At 31.8% G+C, this 22,674-nt stretch overlaps 1 protein-coding gene across 1 annotated transcript in view; it reads left to right on the top strand.

The window, feature by feature from the left end:
- LOC140443715 (proton channel OtopLc-like) overlaps positions 1-22,674 on the top strand; it is a 94,960-nt gene that overhangs the window by 53,233 nt on the left and 19,053 nt on the right. The window contains exons 5-7 of the mRNA XM_072535101.1: positions 182-290; positions 4,263-4,539; positions 16,574-16,758. Of these exons, the coding sequence (XP_072391202.1) occupies positions 182-290; positions 4,263-4,539; positions 16,574-16,758 (571 nt within the window). The remainder of the gene's footprint in view (positions 1-181; positions 291-4,262; positions 4,540-16,573; positions 16,759-22,674) is intronic.

Genomic DNA, 22,674 nt, shown 5'->3' with positions numbered 1-22,674 from the left:
ATAACTTAACAGGACTTGTTCAGTCGGTGTACCGAAGGTACCGGGCACTACAAACCGGTGCTTTCTATCTTTTGTGAAATTTGTAAAATGGCGCTTATAACTATCAGGAAAAGAAAACTTTAAATATAAATGATTTTAATATTAAGATATATAATTTCAATTATATTTTGTATTTTTGTAGGGGAATACTCGTTACTACATTCAGTATATTTTACGCTCTATTTAATGTAACAGTTGGACTTGCACTATATGTAACAGATATTTTAGATAGCTCCAATCAAACGGCAGAGGTGAGTTTTTATTTTATTATAAATACTAGATAATATAAAAATAAATGTTTATTTAAAAGTATTTTACGTGTGGAATGTCAATTATTGAATCTTTTATAGAAGGTGCATTTACATAATATCAGTAATAACTATTGTAGTCTGGTTTAAAAGCATGAAATGCATAATATACAAAAAGCGTGAAAATTATAAGAATGCTTAAAATAAGAACAAAACATATTATTTCTGCATATGAATTTGGATTATTACTGATGATGTTGTTTCCAGACATAGTGTTGCTAACTGTAGGAGAACATTAATTTAAGTTGTTACTCATGTAGTCAAAAGTAACTATTTTTGGTTTTCTTGTAATAAAGTTTCGACTAATAGGCAGGAATTGTAGCGCATATCTGTATTACTGGTTGTCTGGCTAATACTTCGCCAAACCAGTCCTTGATAGGACTGGCTTATGTCAAATGTAACAAAAATGTCAACACAGCTGAATGTTTTAATTGGAAAAGAATTAATAAACAATTTCTTACCAAATAATATTACAGATCTTGATGTTAAAAACTCTACACAACAATTACTTATCACTTTTTGATGGTAAAATACTTTTAAAAACTGGTATTTACTGCGATAAACAGACAATTTTTATACTGATTCACAGAGCGGTATGTACTCGTTTGAATGACATACTGTCAATCAAACAACAGATTTAATTTTGCTAAAAACAAGTATTTAATATCCAAATGTTGGTTTAAATGTTCCATAGTAAAATTTTGTATTCTTATCACATACCGGGGCCATTTGTAGGTCTGTATCAGTATTTAATGCCAATATCAATTTTTTTTTAATTTTTAAAAACTTTGATTCTTAAGCATTGTATTTTTAAGTTTTTTTGTACAATTTGATCAGTTATTCCAAGAATACTATTAATGGCCCTTATCGAAAATGTTAACTATTTTAATGGGTTCATATAATGTCATTACTTGTTTGTCGAGAGAGATTATTAAGTCTACAAAACTAAATTTACTTTTTAAATAAGCCAAATTGTACTTGTGTCTTCTTGATTTAATACCCTTTGACAATCTTTAATTTCCTTGCTATCTTATTCGAGTAGGTCATAAACGTTTTAAAACATTTTTGCATATTATATTGCATTATCCAGTTAAGTGACTTGTACCTTGTCAAAACAGGTTCAGGTGGTAATAAAGTGTTAAATAGCCTTTCGTTGAAGTTATAAAGCATAAACGCGTTTTACCAAAAACTTCTTTTTACTTTTAAGAAAAGGAGATTGTTGACTTATAGTTTCAGCAAGTATATTTAAGCCATGAGCTAAGCAAGTACAATAAATTAAATTTCAATGTAGAAAACATATAAAAAGACCGATCTAATTCAAAATAAAATAAACGGAGAACATACCATTCCATCCAAGAATAAATCGAATAATAAAGTTACACAATAGAATTACATAAAGATTACCAAATAATCTACCAAGAAATATCTAACCGAAACAGAAGGAAAGCTTTTGGTCCTGACGAAATACCTGCAGAATTGTTACAACTTTTAGATAATGGGATTGCCGCGATTATCACCTCCTTCTTTACCAAGATCTACAGCAGTGGCAAATAACCAGACATCTGGTTAGAATTAATATTTATAACTATTCCCAAAAAAAGAAATGACACGCAATGTAACGACTATCGAATTATCAGTTTAATGAGTCACGCTCTCAAAATTTTTATGGAAATATTGCATTGTCGCAAATATAAACTTTGCGAGGGGATAACTGATGATAAGCAGGTTGGTTTCCGAAACGGAATCGGTATCATATCATTTAGTTCTTGGATATTATCGGCTCTCTTACTTGTAGTATGGGTAAAATGCAATATGAAAAATGAAATATTTTTCGACATTAGTAGAGCCTATGATTCAGTATGAAAATATTCAATTTTAAAAACTCTTAGCGAATTAAAAATAAGAGGTAATATACTCAAATACATATTAAACTTACAATTTCAAGTCGGAGTAGACGGCGTATATTTCTCGACAAAAAATCAAGAAAATGGTATACCACAGCTATTTCTTGTAGCTATGAATTCTGTTACCTCAAAAATTAAACATCCTGTAAAAGCTAGGCTATATGCAGATGATTTAGTTGTACTTTGTAGAGAAAAGAAACTAACAACCATCCATAACCATGTCCAAAAAGCCATAAATCATATTAAAGAATGGTCATTCTTAAGTGGTCTTCAGTTTAATATCCTCAAAACCAAAGCAGTAAGAAGAACTTATATTTAAAGGGAGGATAGCTTAAATATGTAGATGAAGTTAGATTCCTACGTATCTACAAGGCATTAGTACGTTCCGAACTGGACTACGGCTCAATTGTTTACAACTCCTCCAAAAAGAACGTACTTAAAAACAATAAATGTTATTCAAAATATAGGTCTTAGAATTTTCTTAGGACCACACCATACAAGTCCAATACAAACCCTATACTGGGAAACTGGAGAGATTCCACTTGCGTTTAGAAGACAATATCTAAGTCTTCCTTATGTCGCGGCAGTATCGGCTAATCAAGATAATTTAGTTATACACAACGTATTCGCTGACCGCTTCAAAAGTTGTTTCCAAACTTAAAATCGAACTGATCACCCTTTCTATTACCGCCTACATACCTATTTGTTAACAATAGGTATCTATTTTCCAGACACCTACGATATCTCCTAAATTTAAACCCCTCCTCCTTGAACAATTCCACTTTCCTCTCCTTACACCAGCCTATTGTGCCTAAACAAATCAGAAACGCCAGCAAGTCTAATTAATCAAGAATTTCTTAAAATGCCTCCAAAATCGAAGACGAAACTGAGGCAGCAATCTACTCATCTGAATATACAGAAGCTTACAAATTACCTTTATATACAATAACGTTCTATGCTAAACTGTATGCGATACTAAAAGCACTAATTCCAAAAGTTAACAAAAATAAAAAGAGAAATATCATTGTTACAGATTCTCTCAGCTCAATAATGGCATTAAACGAACTCTACTGTAATCATCTACTACTTCTTCTCATTAAAAAGGAACTAAATCATGCAAAAAATATGAACATTAAAGTTAATTTTATATGGGTACCGTCACATACTGGAATCGAATGAAATGAGGTTGTAGACAAAATAGCAAAAAATCTACTAACCCAAACTCAGAAGAGGATTCGAAATCTCTTCACAACGACTTGAAAGCATTATTTAAAGAAAAGATTATTTCACTATGGCAGAATAGATGAAAGAACTCCCCTACCAAGCTGTACGAAGTTAATATTAATCATCAAAAATTCCCAAAATTTAATAATAGAAGAAAACAAGTAATTTTCACTTGCCTATGGATTGGTTAACACATGACTACCTACTAAAACGTACTAATAAACCTATGTGTGATATGTGTAAGAGTGTCTTAACGGTAAAACGTTCTTTATTGCAGTGCCCCAAGTATGATGTGCAATGCAAAATGTATAACATACCATCAACATTAAATGGTGCTCTTGGAAAAGACAGTGATACTAAAAATATTTTCACCTTTCTCAAAGACTGCAAGCTTTTATTAAAAATCTAATACTTGCTCTAACTACTTTGTATAGATTTCGGTTAATTTCTAATTATGTATTGCTATGGTATATATTCTATTGCTAACTTCTAACTCTGTATCACAATCCATACACGCTAATAACCCTGCGCTGTTAAAGCCCAATGTGGAGTAGAGTATAGAAAAGTAATGTAGCTTAAGAATACTAAATGATCGACTCAGGAGAGAAATATAGTTAACAAAGAACACCGCCAACCTTCAATAGAACACATAAAAAATCATTTGATTACGTCATAACCGATAAAAATATTATTTGCACAACTTACGCAATTGTTTGAAAACTTCGCGGTTTTTGTTTTTTATTTACAAATTTATATTAATTACTGACAAATAAAAAATATGTTTTAGATTTTTAGTCTATATCTGGTAATAGTATCATTCCTGTACATAACATTTTTGATCATCGATATTTCAATTTTCTCACATAAAAAGGAAAAATACGAAAACGTAATGGAAAAAAATTTGACCGGTGAGAATTTAAAAGTGACAAAAACTGAAGGTGGAGATTTTGAATTTGATATAGCTTTACCAGAATTATTAAAAAGTGGAAAACCCTTTCAACATAGCTATTGTTTCAAAAAAGATCGACATAGTACGAACTTTTATTTGAAAATTGGAGCAGCAGGTAAGAGCAAAACATTTTTTAATTAAAATATATTTCATTTTATTCAAGGTGATTTATACGAGTCAATTATTCTCCTAAATCATTTTGGAAGATAATATTAGGTTGAGACTAAGTCTAAAAATAAAACATTATTTCAATAAGACTAATTATCATAAAAAAATGTAAGAGATGGCAAAAAACATAATAAAATTAAGCCAGAATATTGTTTTAGTCATTGCAAATTGGATTTACATGTTCCAAACAAAGATAATTTTTTACAAATCAAACAAAAATATTTCGTTTTTCGATTCTTTTTTTATCCACAGTTATCACACCTCCCAATTGCTCCCAGAGTTCTTTAAACTGGCACGACATCTTCATTTAAATGACAGATCTCCTTTAGTCGAATCCTTATTGTCTTACGTATATAGACATTTTGGCTTCGATTCTTCTAGTGGTTGTACATAAGGTTAAATGCTAAATTTGTCAAAATTTCTCGTCAACTCTTTGTGGAATTTGGAATGTTACAATTGTAAATAACAAAGAAATTTATTTTTGTAATATTTAAAATGCTGTAAAAAACAACCACAGGCCATCTTTAGCACAGTCTGGGTAAAAAATAAGGTCGAAAATTTTTTTTGCAGATATCTGGAGCTTTTAAGAAATAGGTGAGGCTTACCTACTAGATGACGAATAGATGAAAAAGTCACCTCAAGTTTTTTTTAAACAATAATTTATGGTCACAATTTTGTCTATAAGTTTTTTCCCTTATATTTTACATAAACAATATTTATATCATTTTTTATATCAAGAATATCTTTATTTTCCCGTTTTTTTAATTAAAATTGTTAAATAATTTATGGAGATATTTGCAAAAAAGCAGTTTTTTGCACTAATTTATAAATTTTATTAATTTTTGTAAGTGTTATTAAATAAAATGTTATTAATAAATTTGAACATCGAACAACTACCTTCTTTTAAATTTGTGCGAAAGCAACAGACTTGTACGTACAACTGAATAGCTGGTAAAAAACTCACATTTAACAAAAACCTTCTATGACCAATAGGAACGAAATAAGGGGCTGTTTTTAAAAAATCATATCTCCATTCTTTATAAATATCAAGAAGTAAAATCTGCACAAATTTTGAAAGAAAATCCAAACTTTATATTGAAACTTATAGTTATAAAATTCATCAAATTTTTCGATACTTACAGCCCTTTGAAATGAAGGTACTTTCGAGAGATCGACATAGTAAAGTAGCTCCATTGCAGCTGGAAGCCCCTTTTTTTTAATCTGGGGTAGTTCGTCGAAATATGAATAACTACATAGTTTTCACTGACCATAAAATATGGTAAACCTCTGAAAAATTGTGTCCAATTAAAATTCACCGTAAAACCCTACTTTTTTTTTTAAATATGCAATAGTCTGTCGCAGTGTGTTAATTTTCCGGGATTTTCCGAGATTTCCGAGGGGAGGTGAAAATTATATCATCGTTATTAATACTACCACAGACGATTCCAGCCAAATAAAAAAAAATAAAAAAAAGTTTTACGGCGAATTTCAAATGGACTTTTTTTTTTCGAGGTTTTCAATATTTCCCGGCCAGTGAAAACTTAGTTATTCATATTTCAACGAGCTACCCTAGACTAAATAAAGAGGCAATGGAAGCCGAGATAATGTCAAATTTTCCAATGTGTCTCAATTTAAAGTTCCGATTTAAAATTCTCGAAAAATAAACGGAGCTGAAATAGTTATTCCTTCCAATTTCCCATGTCGATTTTTCGAAAGTACCTCTGTTTCGAAGGGCTGTAAGTTTAAAAAAAATTGATTAATTTTATAGCTATAGGTTTCAATATAAAGTTTAGATTTTCATTCAAAATTTAAGCAAATTTTTGAGATATAAACTTTTAAAAAACAGTCCCTAACTTCGTTCCTATTGGTCATAGAAGGTTTTTTTTTAATGTGAGTTTTTTACAAGCTATCCAATGGTTGTTCGTACAAGTCTGTAGCTTAAAAAATATAGAAGTTAATACAATTGTTTATAAGTAAAAATCATACCAACCCTTTGTCAAACGTTAATTTTGTTTATTCAAATAAAAACTTCGATGAAAACACAATACGCATTTAGATAGTCTAAGTCTTAAAGAATCCTATTAAATTTGGTAAATGTGTCTAGCATCATTAATAGAGCAGGTTCAATAGTTTAAATATTAAGCCCTAGGGATAAATAAATTAAATAACTTTTAAATTATTTGACCGATCGGGGAAAAATTTTGCACAAATTTAATTGTTTTTATGTTAAATTATTGCGTGATCATAAAAAAATGTCGGCGGTCACAGTGACATATAAAAAATAAATTCAAAATTCAGATTGACTTTAAAAAACATATTATAACAAGACATTACAATACCATCTGTCGATGAAATGGTGCGATTTTTTAAATACGTCAACTACACTACTATTATCCATATTTACAGTAAGTCCAACAAAAGGCACTATTAGATGTTCCAAACAGTCTTGCAGCATTGTCGATCAAAGTACCGATTTTACTATGATCAGCTTAAAAAAAATCCCCTTAAAAGTACAACTTGTTACAGGAATTGTGACAAATTTTTCATAAGTTGGTTAGGCACTGAAAACATTGATTTTCTGTTATGCTGAAACATCTAATCGAGCCAGTCGAGAGATTTCGAAGGTCAAATTTTCTTACTTTTTCTTATTTTTAAAAGGCTTGCTTTAGCTTTTAATTCTAAATATTTTCAAATTAGAATGTTCTGAGGTATATTTAAAATCCTGACTTCTTTCTTAAATCTTAAAATCTTAAATTCTAAAACTAAATCTTTCTAGTAAAAGCTTTATATTTTCTCTAAGTAGCCATGTCAATTTGAAGCTTATCACAAGTATATTTCACTTTGGAATAAATATTATTAAATATACACTCGAGATCATAAAATCCGGGTCACCTTGAAAATTTCAAGTTTTGTGGAATATTTTTGCCTCTGGTGAAGTAATAACCTTTTGTTTTAGGTTAACGTATTTTTTATTTGTCATCAATGTTTGTTTTGAAAGAAAAAAAAAAGGTTTTTTATTGTTTTTATTGAAAAAGCAGAACACAAACCAAATTGTTGATAAAACAGGCATACGAAAAAAATGGAAAATACAGAACGGGGTAAAATGTCAGTGAAATTTCAATGACTAATATCGTGTATTGCCTCCACTTGCTCTAATGACCTCTTGCAGACGACGGGGCATACTCTCAATTTTTCTCCGGATTACATGTTGTGGTATGTTATTCCACTCTCTCAGTAACAGATCATTAAGCTCCTGTCCGTTGTTAGGAGGAGATGTTAGGGGTTGAATACGTTTTTTCAAATCGTCCGAGATATGTTCGATGGGATTCATGTCCGGAGACCCAGCTGGCCAGGGTAACCTCGTAATTCCAACCTCGTCCAAGTATTGCATACTGATCGTGGCAACGTGCGTTCGCGCGTTGTTCTGCATAAAAACGACGTTTTCTCCAAGCCTTGCCATGGTATGCATAACATGTTCTTCCAGAATCTCCGTAATGTCCCTTCGTGCAGTTAAGGACCCATTTTCGATGAAGGGTAATTCTGTGCGGAAGTCGGAAGATACACCTCCCCAAGCCATTCTTGGCGCATTGGCCAATGGCATTCTTGGAGCAATGCAAGCTTGTGAAAATCATTCACCGGTTCTCCTCCAAACTCTTACACGTCCATCGGATCCAGTTAGGCAGAAATGGAATTCATCTGAGAATAACTCTTTGCTCCAATCGTTAATTCCCCAATGCGCGTATTGTCGAGCAAAAGCTAGTCGTGCAACTCGATGCGCCAGGCGAAGTGGCGGTCCTGTAGCTATTACCCGAGAAGATAGTCCAAAAGAACGAAGTCTTCTCCTGACTGTTGGAATGCTAATATTGCCATTTCGTACTTCCTGTAGACGATTTCGATGCATAATCGCAGTTGAGGTTGGGTTTCGTAAAGCCTGATACACAAAAAAACGGTCATCTCGTACCGTGGTCATTCTTCTTCTTCCAGAGCCAGGTCGTCTGAATAGCAAACCCTTCTTCTGAAAGCGTTGAAGCACTCGTTGAACCGTAGAAAGCGCAACAATTTGTGCCGTTTCAACAACAGTCAAGGGTATTTTTGGCAAAAAATAAACAATAATAAACACTAATAATGGCACTAATAAACACTAATGGTGGCAATAATAAACGTTTGTTCGTTGCGTTTGAGCAGAAAGTCGAAGCACAAATGAGACATTTAAAACAAGCGCCAGTTACAGGTACCGTTCATTTTGGGAAGTGTGCGCTTTCCCGCGAAATCGGCACTATTGAAATTTTTTGTTGCAAAGGAAACCGCTAAGACTACAACAATTCCCAGAAACATGCATTAGTTTGTATTTGTGTTATTATTATTTACGATAAAGCTCGTTAAAAATGAAATATCGGTGATTTTCAAGGTGACCCGGATTTTATGATCGCGAGTGTAGATTGAGCGATCATTAATTCTTCCAAAGCAAGTGCTAACTTTGAAAATTTTTCTATAGCCTCACAAATATCTATGTCTGGTAATTTAAGTAATTTAACTATTTGCAGAATTGGATGCATTATTTTCAAACACGTTATATAAATTAAAGGATTTTATTTGATGTAGTATTTCTTTACCTTAAGCTATAGCTTTTGCCTTAGTTGCGCAGTAACTATCTCTTCAATGACTTATATAATTGCTTCAAGCTGTTCTTTGACTACAGAAACTACCTCAGCACGACAAGCTCAACGTGTTCCAGATAAATATTTTAAAATTTTTATATTTATGCGCAAGCCTCACGATCTCTTTAAAAACAGCTTGTTTTTTGGACTCTCCCTAAAAAATAAAAATACAAGAATAAACCAATTTTCTTACATTAAACAAATTAAAAAGCTTTGAAAAATTTAGGAAATGAGCATAGCAACGAATATACAAAATTTTCATATTTTTTCCATTTTTTCTATACACCAGTAAAGTTTCCTCACATCGCTGAAGCTACGTCCAAGCATACAGATTTAACATCATCCCACGAAACATTCGTATCATGCAAAGTAGAATTTATTGTTTCAGAAATAAATGTCTATATAACCTCATCAGAGATCCTAATCCCTACCTGTATTTTGGTTAATTTTGAAAACACATCTTACCGCATTTTCATAATGGCACAAATAAACATAACACGAGTAAATGTCCAAACACGTCAACACTAACATCAGAAAATAATATAGAACCAAAAGTAATATTCCATTCAAATGAAATTAACAACAATTCTTTGTCCTTATCCAAGCCAAACAACATTTATCCTATATTCAAACAAAATGTACAGATTTTTTGATAAAATTCTATCTATAAACAGTCTAGTACTCTATGAACTCATGGTTACTAAAAATTACTCTTTTACCGTGGTGAAATGAAGAATGTAAAGATATTATGTCTGATAAAAATTCTTTTAACAAATTTTGTAACAGTCTGTGTAATGTTTCTAACAGTCATTAACGATATAGTAAAAAATAAGTCCCAAACAGTTAAAGTGAGATTGTACGCCGACGACTTGGTACTTTATACAAAGGGAAAAAATATCCTTTCTGTTCAGAAACATACACAACATTACTTAAATAATTTAGAGATTTGGTCTGAGTCAAACGAATTAAAATTTTCTAAAAACAAGAGTCTAAAACAAAGTGTTTGTTGATTTCAGGAACTGAGACTATAATTTTATTGGAAATACGTTAGATTTCGCAGAAGATATACAGTTTTTAAGAATGTTCTTCGGCAAAAGAGTTACATGGAAAAATCATGTTTAATAACATATGTAAAAAGAAATTGTCAAACTTAATTTATTAAGAACAATAGCCAGCTACAAAGTGATTCTATATCATTATTAAACACGCACAAGTCACTAATCAGAACAAAAATCGATTACAGGAGCTTTTTGAACATCGCCAGTAGAAAGTCTCTAATGTCTAACACGAGAGTTACCGCTCCATTTAAAAAGAATATAGCTTAGTCTGTCTTATGGTACAATAGTTCTCTTAAATTCAAATAATCCTGTCATACATAACACTGAAACTAATTATTTCACCGAACTCCTTGTATACAGAGTAAAAATATTTCCTCTTATGAAAGGATTTGACAGTGCCTAAAAAGCTATTAATTAAACTCAAATCAATTTTATTCTCAGTTAATATTAAGACACCTCCACCCTGGCCAATACCTCTTCTAAACATTAAGCTTAGTCTATTTGTTTTCAATAAAGATAAAATTAACCTTACCAATATACAGTGATGAGTGCCTTAAGAACCGGCAAAATAACGTAAAAGATAGAAAACATAACACGTTGTGAAATAAAAAGAGATAAAAGTAGTAGAGGTGGGAAATTATCGATAGAAACCTCTAATTTACATTAAATTACATTAGGACTATCGATAGTTTCCTACCTTTAGACGTTAGCTTATGAGCTATTTAGTTGACTCAGTCATAATATTACAAGTATGACGTCGAATATTTACATTTTTTAAATTTCGCATAAAGTAAAAACTGATTGAAGGCAATAAAGCAAATGTAAGTAAACAGTTTAATTAGTAGTAATTTGATAATTAATTCTGTGTTGACGAATACAGAATAACAAGCTATGATAATTCTGTATTGAGAAGAGTGTATGCGACGTCTCAAATCATAGTTTATTATTGATCAATACTTTAATGTTGGATAAAAAATACTCCTACTTAAACTGTTTTTACTTACATTACGTTGTACGTATTACTATGACTGAAGTCAACCAGCTCATAAGCTAACGTCTAAAGGTGGGAAATTTTCGATAATTCTAATGTAAAGTAAATTATAGGTTAATATCGATAATTTTTCACCTCTACTACTTTCATCTCTTTTTATTTCACAACGTATTATGTTTTCTATCTTTTGCGTTATTTTGCCGGTTCATAAGGCACTCATCCCTGTATATTAGTCCTTCGTTTCAATAATATCAAAGTATAAAGATTATTTTTTCTTATATACCGACACATCCAAAATTTCAGACAGCTTAGGAGCGGCCGTTATAAAATCTAAACAACCGCCTAAATTATTACCATTAAATACTATTCACACGGCTGAGATTTATGCCATTCTACACGCACTAATAATTATAAAGCAAAACAACTATAATAGGGTAGTAGTTATCACTCACTCTTTAAGCTCAATTCTGACAATACAGCAGCTATATCTAAAACATCCAATTAGTTCCCTTGTAAAAACTAAATTAGATATTTAACAAAAAAAAAACACTGACATTGTAATACTTTCGGTCCCATCGAATATGAGTATTCAAAAAAGCAGAAGCTAGAGATGCAGAAAACAATGAACAGTTAACAAGGAGTGAAGTGGTTAATAGGGATAATAAAACATTGATTAAATCTAAAATCCAGTGTAAGTGGCAAAGTTAATGGGATAATTTTTATTAAAATTAAAAGAAATTAAACCATCTATAAAAACGTGGAGGAAGCAAAGCAATTAGGGACTACCAGGTTAGAACTGATCGATTACGTTTAGGTCCTACACGAAAAACATATGTATACCTATTTATTTGACGGAAATAATCAACCGGTATTTAAGACAACTCTAAATGTAAAACACTTATTAAACTGTGCAAAATTTATGCAAGAAAAATCCAACAATAATCTTTCCGACGATCTAAAGACATGATTAGATGAAAACTGTAATATAAACAAGATTACAAATTTCCTTAAAGATACTCGCCTTTTTTATCCATTGTAAATTAACTAATTACCTGTACATTAATGTACCATGTGGCTAATAACCACTAGCAGTTGATGCGACTGATATCAATTAAAAAAATATAATAATAATTATAACAAAATCGATATATCGATGGTGAAGGATCAATATGTCCTATCTAAAAAAACGCTACTTTTCAGGAGAGCGAAAAAATTATTTTATAGATATAGTTTTAATGGACGAGGTACGAAAAAAAACACGTCAATTTTATTTTTTTAATATGGTTTTTTTGTAAAAAGGACAGTTTAAAAGAAATATTTCTTGTAATACTTTTAAAAGATAGGATAAATTGAAATAAAAGTTTGTGATACATAGGACATATTACAATTCATAATTGTACCATCTAATATTATAAAAAATTGTTCCAGAGTGAAACTATTTGGCGCATAGGATATTTGGCGCATATTCTTGTATGTAATTGTTCTTATATTAAGAACAGAATCTATCTACCTATTAAAAAAACTCAACATTTTGCAGTAAATAACGAAAAACTAAAACATAACATTGTATTTTTTAAACTAAATAGGTACAAGTCAAAAATAAAATAGAAATTTCACATAGGCAGAATTGTAAATTTCAATATTATGACACTTCACGGCCAATACGGAATCCATCTTTGTTACGAAAGTTTTACTCTGAATATGACAAATTGTCGTAAAAACTGTGACAATCTTCTGGAATTACCGATTTTAATTCCTGCAGGTGTTGCCATTTCGATTTAGGAATTTTACACCTTTGCGTGTACAGCGGAGGATAATTTTCAATTGGAGGATACTTTTTAGACCTTATTGGTAATTCAGTGAATTCTTAGCTAGAATGATCCAGTTTTACCTTGATAACGCCCTGTGGATCATAATTGATAACCCTGATATCCAAAACTACCGGATCTTTTGCTACTCTACCTGGTCGTATCGATGAATATCTCAGAGGGTTTGTATAATTTTTAAAGAAACTGAACTTACAGTTTATTGCTTCATACGGAGATGGGTTTTTTCTGGCTTCTCTAGTAATACCAATATAATCGCTTGGAAGCTTAATTTCCCGGTTTTTTAATTTTCGTTCAATACAGGCATGCACTGAATCGACTTCCATCTGGGTATGCCCAACTTCCAAAAACTTTTGAATAATTTGTACATTATGCATTATGCTTATGCTAAAGTTTAGCAAAGCGTTGGACATAACACAATTTCTATTTTGCGCCGTACATCCGTCCGAATATATGATTATCGGTTTTCTATCATCAGTGAGACAGTATTTGGTAAGGTAGTCTATAAGGCAAGACGTGAATGTAGAGGCTACCAGTTGATTGTTCTGGTCCTCAGAAAACCAGTAACAAGTAGCGTGTTTTGTAACTACGTTATATACTGTGATATTATGGCAGCACAATTTTGTTTTATAATAAAAGGCATTTGCCTCGGTGAATGGTGCCAATGTTGGGTGATTTGACTGCCAATTGCTGCTTCGTTTTTATATTTGTCTTTTGCAGCTCTAGCTGTATCCTTTTTGTTAATATGATCCTGCCAAATATTCTCCATAATATTTCCACTTCTGTAGCTTGCACACGTATTACATTGATCCTTTTTCGTGGGCAAAATTGAAATATTTTTCTTGACAATCATTGCACTAAAGGTCGTCCTGCTTACACATCCAACTGTTTCTTGTTCACACTTACTAAGGTAGAATTTATAGACATCCATTATCCTGTGGAAGGTAGGTTCCAAATACAATTTGGAGGAGCATTTTCTAGCATAGTGTGAAGGCATTTTTGGGAGGGCATTTAAAAAATTGTCTAGAAAGTCTATGTTGTCTAGTAGTTTCTGATCAGTTCTGTACTGTTTACCACCTGGAGCATGAGGCATTTCAAAAGAACTTTGTTTAGCCCAATATTGTACCATCCGATACTTAATTCCAAGCGTGTCTAAAAACATTTGTCGGCAAACCTGTAACTGTTCTTGTCCATTATTTAAATGGTACTGTAAAGTTTTGGTACGTCTGGAGTCATCTCGATGAACAGTATTTTTTATTTTATTAATATACTTTACATGTGCTGCAACAAAAGCATTTTTTTGTTCCCAAGTTATTTTCCAAAAATGCTCGAAAATTTTTTTTCTAACGTCTTCTGAAAACTCGGAACAATACCTAAATTTTGTTTTTCTACACACTTCTTTGTCACAAGTGGGTTGCATGTGACGAGCATCTTTTTGTTTCAACTGTTCATACTTTCCTGTTTGCCCTTTCATGAATCCCAAATAAGGTTTCCCTTCCATTCGGAGTTTCTTATTTTTGTTTATTTTCCATTGTTTAGGATCAGCAACATTTCTTCTTTTACGCCCTTCATTAATATTGTGATTATTGGGATCAAGTTCTGCTTCAGAACTGTCTGTAGAATTTTCATCAGATCCTTCGCTATGGCTATTATAAACAGGATCATATTCTGAACCATCATTTGATGAACTTCTGTTTACAAATATTTGATTATCCCTTAGATTTGTATTTAAAGTTGACGGTCCTTCAATACTTAACTGCTGATCAGCTATGGGACCTTGAACGTCATTTGACAAATCAGTGTTTGTACTTGATGGTTTTACTGCACTTAAATGTTGATCAGTTGCGAGACCTGCTTTTTGATTGTCAGTAGTAGTTTCATCAAGTTGGTCAAGAGCTGGATTATTTTCTGCACCGTCTGTAGCTTTGTTTGACGAATTTGTTTTTGAAGTTAATGGTTCTACAATAACTGAATACTGATCTAAATCTTTTCCGACTTTAGGACTGTTAGTAACGTCTTGAAGGATAATATTGTGTCCTGTTATAATTGGATCAACTGTAATAGGTACATCCCGACTTGTTACAGATTTCCCCAAAATAGTTATTAAAGTGATCGTTTCAGTAACGTTGATTTCATCAGTTGCCTAAAAAATTAATTAAGATATAATCAAGAATTGCTTTGAAGAATATTAGTACCTTAGTCACAGTTTTGGCTAATTGATCGCTTGATGCTATCTGTAACTCTCTTGCCATTGCAATAATTTTTTTCCTCTCCCTGATGGATGCATTCTTTTAGTAATCACCCTTTAAATAATTACTTAGTAGAAATCAAAAACCCTTACGTACTATTGTACAACAAATAGAGTGGTAATTATTTATTAATTTACAGTAGAGTATTTTTTAACTGTAATATACATACAGCCAGATTTGTCACAGATTAATTTTACCTAGGTTTGATTTATAAGATTACAATACATAATTAAATTTTATATGGACAAAAAGCATAAAGTCCTATCTGGCAATGTTCTTATGAGTGAATTATTAGCAGTTATAGTTTCTGATAAAACGAAATGTCCTATCTATCTCTAACCTAACCTAATCTATCTCTTAATATAGCTAATATTTAGAATTTTAACGGTAAATCAATACTACAAGTATACTATTTGCTTTATACTATTTTTATTAACAACTTACCAATATCGTGAACAAAAATAAACGTAAAAATAAACGTTTTTCTACAGAAAACTTCGACAAATCACCAGCATGTACTTTAGTTTATGGAGAGAAGACACTAAATGCTTAGATAGGATATAGGATTATTTACTTGCAGATCTGTTGACGCTAGAGATAGTACAACTTGAAATTAGATGGTACGATGCGATGTTGCCTATTTCTCGAAAAAATATAAACTTTGTAAGACATTATTATCCTTTTTAATAACTTTGCGCCAAAAATCTCAATTTTGAAAAAAAGGAAGATAGGACATATTGATCCTTCACCGTCGTATTTATACCTAGGTAATTATAAAAGCCCAGATAATTCAGGTAAATAATCGAAATATCTTTGAAACAGTCTTCGCCGGGCCGTCTGGAGTTATGAATAAACGTCGAATCCTCTAGACTGTCGATGAATTATCAGACTTAAATTCTCTGTTATATGTGAAACGTCTGGCATTGCACAATATGTAAGAACAGATATAGTCAATAATCAAGTTCATTGTAGTAAGGTTGGCAAACAAAGCCACAAAAAGCTTAGAAGATATATGCTTTCTTTGTTTTCTGAGTAAATGTTGACGGTTTATCATACATTATTTCATTATTATGATAATTAATATGATATCTCATTTTATAAAACAAATACAAAACCTAAAAGTACTTCAAAGTAATATAGAATATATTCTAGGTGTACATAATATTATGTTGTATTTTTGTTAAGATGCTTGTTTTTAGCTTTTTGCTTTGGACACCTTATTCACAGTGGAACTTTGATAGGATATCAACTGGTATTTATAACAGGAGAACGAGAAGATAGCGCAGCTTTTTATGAATGTGGATCAATTCCCACACTTCTACTAGATATATTTTATCCAATTTACTCTTTTTTTGTACTGTTTTTCATTTTTAAATACTCAAACGTAAGTACATTTTATGATTTACTTTTATTTTTACAAACTAGTAAGGGGATTTGATTTAAAATACAACATAAATAGAAAACTGTCAGCTTTTTCTGTGAGTCTTATATTGATATAACATAAAAATGCCTAAACGATCAAAATAACCTTCGATACATTTGAGTAAAAATTTTATAAATAGGGTAATGTAATTAAAGCTTTCTTTTTTGAAGACAGTTTTTATAAATACGAAAAGAAAATTTGGGGAACATTATGAATCTATTTCGAACCAGTATTTGATTAACCCTTGAGTAATCATTTACATGAAAATTACATGAATAGTCAGGTGGGATCTGTGAGGCCCAGTTTTTATTTTACACAATACATTAAAAACTATTAAAATAAAACTATTTGATATTAGTACAGTCACTGAAAGTTTTCACTCCGATCTCGTTGAACCTCCATCGATTTTCATGAAAATTAATGAGTAGTTAGAGAATACATTAAGAAACAAAAATGGCATGGTGTCAACTTGCGCTTTTACCCTGGGGATGGATGCCACCCCTTCTCGTGGGTGAAAATTATTTTATTAAAAATAACCCCAGGAATCGATAGAGGGACCAAATGTAAACAAAATTTATCTTATAAAATTATTAAAATAAAGATAGTATTAATTAATATAAATTAATTATAATTAAATTAAAATAATTAAACTAAATAATTAAGTAAAATTAATAAAAATTAGTACTAATTAAGTGAGTTACAGGCAATTAAATGTTTTTTTTGGCAAGTACTTAAATCTAAATATTCAAGCTTAAATAATGGGAACACAATGCATTTTATAAAATATACTTATTAAACAATTTTCAAAGTACTCAGAAATACTTATAAAATGAGCTCTAGAAGAAGTTGATAAAACACACGACATTTCCACAAAAATTAAAATTTATAGTAATCCCTATAAGACTTTCTTTATTTTAGCAATAAGAAATGACTTCAAAAAAATTGATTTAAAAAAATAAGAATTTTTAAAATTTTCATAAATTTCATTTTCTTTTGAGAATAACTCCATATATACTCAATATTCTTAAAAAAGGATAAAGAACAAAATTGGTTTTTTTTTAACAAAAATTTTTCTTTTTTTTTAATCTTTGTAGGATAAAAAATAACTGAGATAAAAACGTTTAAAAATTTAATTTTACTGCGAGAACCATGTAACCGGGGCCTTTTAACCTTTTATCTTTAAAAAAAAATAAGGAATTTAAAAGATTAAATTTAATACGACTTTTTAGCCTTTAAAATTACCTTTCAAATGGTTTTTAAATGAACCTGATATCATAAAAATTAACGGAGTAATTGTAAAAAAATCAATAACATTTTTTTAGATAAAATTTTGGAGTAGAGATTTTGTATGTATATATGGGAAAAAAGATAGATAATAAGAAGTAGACGTGTGGATAGGTATATGCTCACGAAATATACATGTGTGGATGTGTTTATGTATATTTTGAAGATAGAAGAAGCTAGTGAAAGGAATTCTGTATATCTGCATTGGATGAACACATCAAAAGAGTTTATTTACAAACCCAGATATGGCTTGGAAACAAAGACATTCGTCCAGTTGGCTGGGGATGGTGCAAAATTGAAGAGTCTTTATTTCCAACTAAAAATCCCAATCCACCCGCTCCAAAAGAATTGTTAAAAATGATTTTTTGCAACTGCAAAAAAGGGTGCGGCCCTTCTTGCGGGTGTCGAAGAGTAGGGTTATTTTGCATGCAGTGGGGACAATTGCCAAAATAGCAGTTTAATTAATGAAAAAGGAGAAAGTGGTGAAGAGACCTCTGATAAATAGTGAAAAATTAACAATTAAAGTACTATTAATATTTAATCAATTTATTAAATATTACTTGAATAAAAAATGGATGAACTTTTTATATATTTAAATATTTATTTTTAATTTAATTTAGTAGTCACATAAGCACTAAAAAAATTGTTCAGAAAATGTGGAAAGAATAATATTAATCAAGTTTGGAGTATATTAATAAAGATTATCATAACGAATAAAAAAGTTTCCAAATGACTAAAGCTATTAAAGCTAATACAAAAACATTTTCCATTATTTTTATGACAAGGGGTAGTTTTTAAGGGTGCAAAATTACGTAATAAATAAATAAATACTTTAATACCCAGTAAATGATATACAGTAGTCTCTCTCTATAACGATTCCCTATATAACGATAATTCCTCTATAACGATGAAAATAGTAAACGTTGGTTGGTTCGTCATAAGAACAATGTATTAATTCTTTCTCTATACCGATATCGTTCTCTCTTTATAGCGATAACTTTTTAGCGTTCAATAGTTGATGACACATGTGTTATTGTGTTTAAAGTTCAGACTACCTGAGTCACGAGTGGCACGGTCATTGTCCAGCGGTTGTTTTGTTTTGCGCTTAAGGAATGCGGCCACCCATTCTACTCTTTCTTATCAGAGAATTAAGTGACTCACGTTTATTGTTCGGGCGGCGTACCTAACTGTTATCACACAGATGTTGTCATCTATTGACGACTTTTCATTTCCAGTTTGAGTTGTGTCTAAGTGTGACAACAGTCAACATGTTTTCGAAAAAGCGTAAAGTGCTCTCGGTGAAAGAAAAGTTATCGATAACTCGAGCAATAGAGAAAGGTGAAAAACAATCGGATGTCATTCGCTGGACGGGGCTGTCTCAGTCAACTGTGGCTACGATATGGAATGACAGAAAAAAGTGGCCTAAAGCGGAGATGGAGGGCGGTAGCAGGAAGAAGTTGCGGAAACCTCAGCACGAAGATTTAGATCGCGCTATGCTTCAGTGGTTCCAGCAGCAGCGTATGAACCATATTCCACTTTCTGGGCCTGTGGTCAGGACAAAAGCTGAGTTTTTTGCAACTGAACTTGGAATCGAGAATTTCAAGGCATCTGAGGGTTGGCTGAGCAAGTGGAAGCTGCGGCACAAGATCAGCTACGGGCAAATCAGCAGAGAGGCTGGCGATGTTAACAAAAACGTAACGGATGATTGGCTAGAAAACGTGTGGCCTGGACTGAAAGCACGATATGCGTCAGACGACATTTTCAATGCGGATGAGACTGGATTATTTTTTAAAATGACACCAGAACTTTAAAATTTAAATTGGAAAAGTGCGTTGGTGTAAAGCTCTCTAAGGAACGCATTACAGTTTTAGTGGCCGCTAACATGACAGGTTTGGTGAAGCGAAAATTGTTAGTGATAGGGAAGTCGAAAAACCCGCGTTGCTTTAAAAACATAAAAAATCTACCGGTGACCTATAAAGCAAACAAGAGTGCGTGGATGACCTCGGAAATTTTTGAAGAAGCGATAAGAAAGTGGGATATCGAGCTTAAAGGGAAAAAAATTCTTTTGCTTGTAGACAATTATCCTGCTCATCCTGTATTGCGAGACCTTCAAAACATCGAACTCTGTTTTCTGCCAGCAAACACAACGAGTGTCCTTCAGCCCATGGACCAAAGTGTCATCAAGAGTTTGAAAAGCCATTACAGGAAAAGACTTTCGATGGAATTGGTTGAGAATAATGGAGATCTTAAACTAAACATTCTTGACGCCATCCTAATGAATCCTGGGACGAGGTGACGAGCAATACAATAAAACATTCCTTCAAACACGCAGGATGGCTGAAAGATCAAGGATTGACTGATGATGAAGTTGACCTGCCATTAGATGTTTGGGTCAGACAGTTTGAACTTACTATCACCTACGGACCGGAAGAGCTAACAGATTTTGAAGAAGTTGATGAAAATGTAGCTACAACATCTGGACTTTCTGACGAGGACATCCTGCAAGCAGTTCGTGTAGAAGAAGAAGAAAACAGTGACTCGGAAGTGGAAGCAGAGCCAGAACCAGCTCCGACCCCTCAGCAGGCATTGGATGCGGCAAAAGTACTGCATCGATTCTTCATCCACCAGGAAGACGATATGAGTGGTGTGGAAGATTCGATGCGTCTTCAGGACAAGGTCAGTTCTGTGGAAAGGGAAAAGAAGACAGACCAAGGTGACAGATTTTTTTAATAATGTAGGCTAAATATATTTTACAGTAGCATATTATTTTTTTTATAGTACAGTACACATGTTTTAATTGTACAGTCATTTTTTATACTGTATTGCTTATATTATTCGTTAATAAATCTATGTGAAATACAATGTTAATTCATTTATATTCGTTTTTTGTCGAATTTTGTCTCTCTCTGTATAACGATCTCTCCTTATAACGATGAAAATTCCCGGTCCCTTGCATATCGTTATAGAGAGAGGGGACTGTAATTGAATAATTAAAGTTTCTTGAAATTAATTTTTCAATGATTCTGCTTTAAGAGAGTGGTTTTTAAGGGTTAAAATTTCACAGGCAATCAAAAATTATATTATAAACATTAAAAAAACTATTTGTGTAATATTAATACGCGATTTGATATTTCAGTAATATAAAAAATGATTTTTTCATGTCTTTCGATTTAAGGGATAGTTGCTAAGAGGGTTGAAAATTTAATTAAAATCATAAATAATGCTTATAAATGTTACAAAATATTTATTTTATTTAATTAATCGAGAAAACTTATGCCAGAATGCTTAAATCTGCATTTTTTACCATTTTAAACAAAAGGGGTGGATTTCACTCCTAAAATGCAAAAAGCGCAAGTTGAGCATATTTCACTTTTGAAGTTGAGGGCCAAATATATTTAATCCCAAATTTTCATGCAAATCGATAGAGGTTCACCGAAATCGGAGGTAGTAGTTGATTTTTACCTTCATTCACTGTACTATATATGTACAATATTTTTTTGTTTCATTTCTAATACATCTTAATTATTTTAAACCCAATGATAAAATAAACAACATCTTTAAGAAAATACAAAAAAAATTGAACAAAAATGTACTTCTCTTACATTTAATAAACAAAATTCTAATAATAATTTAAATTTTCATTGGAGTCTTCCCAAATTGGTTTAATGTGCTCTAAGGATAGCCGTTTTTGGCAATTGACACAAAAATATTGTGTTGATTTTACAATAGGCGCAATTACCTCTTTCATTTGGACGCGAAGGCGCTGTCTTCTGATATCTCTTTATGTAATGTATGTCTTCTGATATCTTTTTGTGAATAAAGGTCTCTTGCTCTGGTTAGCATGTTCTTTCTTGTGAAGGCTAAGTCAATTGATTCTCGAAACAATTTTCGTTCCGAAATTAGGTCGTTCTCATTTGCATTACATTTATGTATGAGGTAATGACGTAAGAGGTTATGCCGAAAATGTTGAGTAATTTATAAAAAATGACCATTGGCTATCTTCAGGTGTTCCTACCTGCATTATAAGCCGCTCATTTCTGATCGAACGGGGCAACGCCCGATTTTGTTATGATATAAAAAGTAATAATATTGGTCTTACAGGCATCAGAATCTTTTTTTCTTTGGAAGATACGACACCAAAGTGATGGATTTGAAAAATGTAAACATAGACGAGTACTGTGGTCTGCTGGAATCAAGAAGTTCCTTTGGAATCTCCTTTTTATTTTTTCGAATTGTTCCAACAATTGTAATTTTGTGCTGCTCACATGGTTCTCGCCAACTCAGAGGTTCACTTATTCTTTTCACTAAGTCGTTGGTTTTAGTTCTAACGCGAGTTCTATGGCACTGGAAGCTGAGGTCCAACATATGCTTCCATATTTACCGCGTAAAAATGTTTGGCGTCCATTAAGGAAAATTTTATTATGCCATATTTGACTGGCTTATTCGGGATGTACATGGGGAATCTGCAACGTCTACGGAATGCAAAAAGCATCTCGTCTAATGTTAAGTAACATCCAGAAACGTAATTAGGTTAGCATTTCAGATTAAATTGCTCAAAAACATTTCTTATTGGTGCAAGTTTGTCTACGGTTC

Source organism: Diabrotica undecimpunctata, chromosome 6 (genome assembly GCF_040954645.1).
Source record: "Diabrotica undecimpunctata isolate CICGRU chromosome 6, icDiaUnde3, whole genome shotgun sequence".
In the NCBI taxonomy this organism is placed as follows: Eukaryota; Metazoa; Arthropoda; class Insecta; order Coleoptera; family Chrysomelidae; genus Diabrotica; species Diabrotica undecimpunctata.
This window is presented reverse-complemented; position numbering and strand designations above follow the sequence as displayed.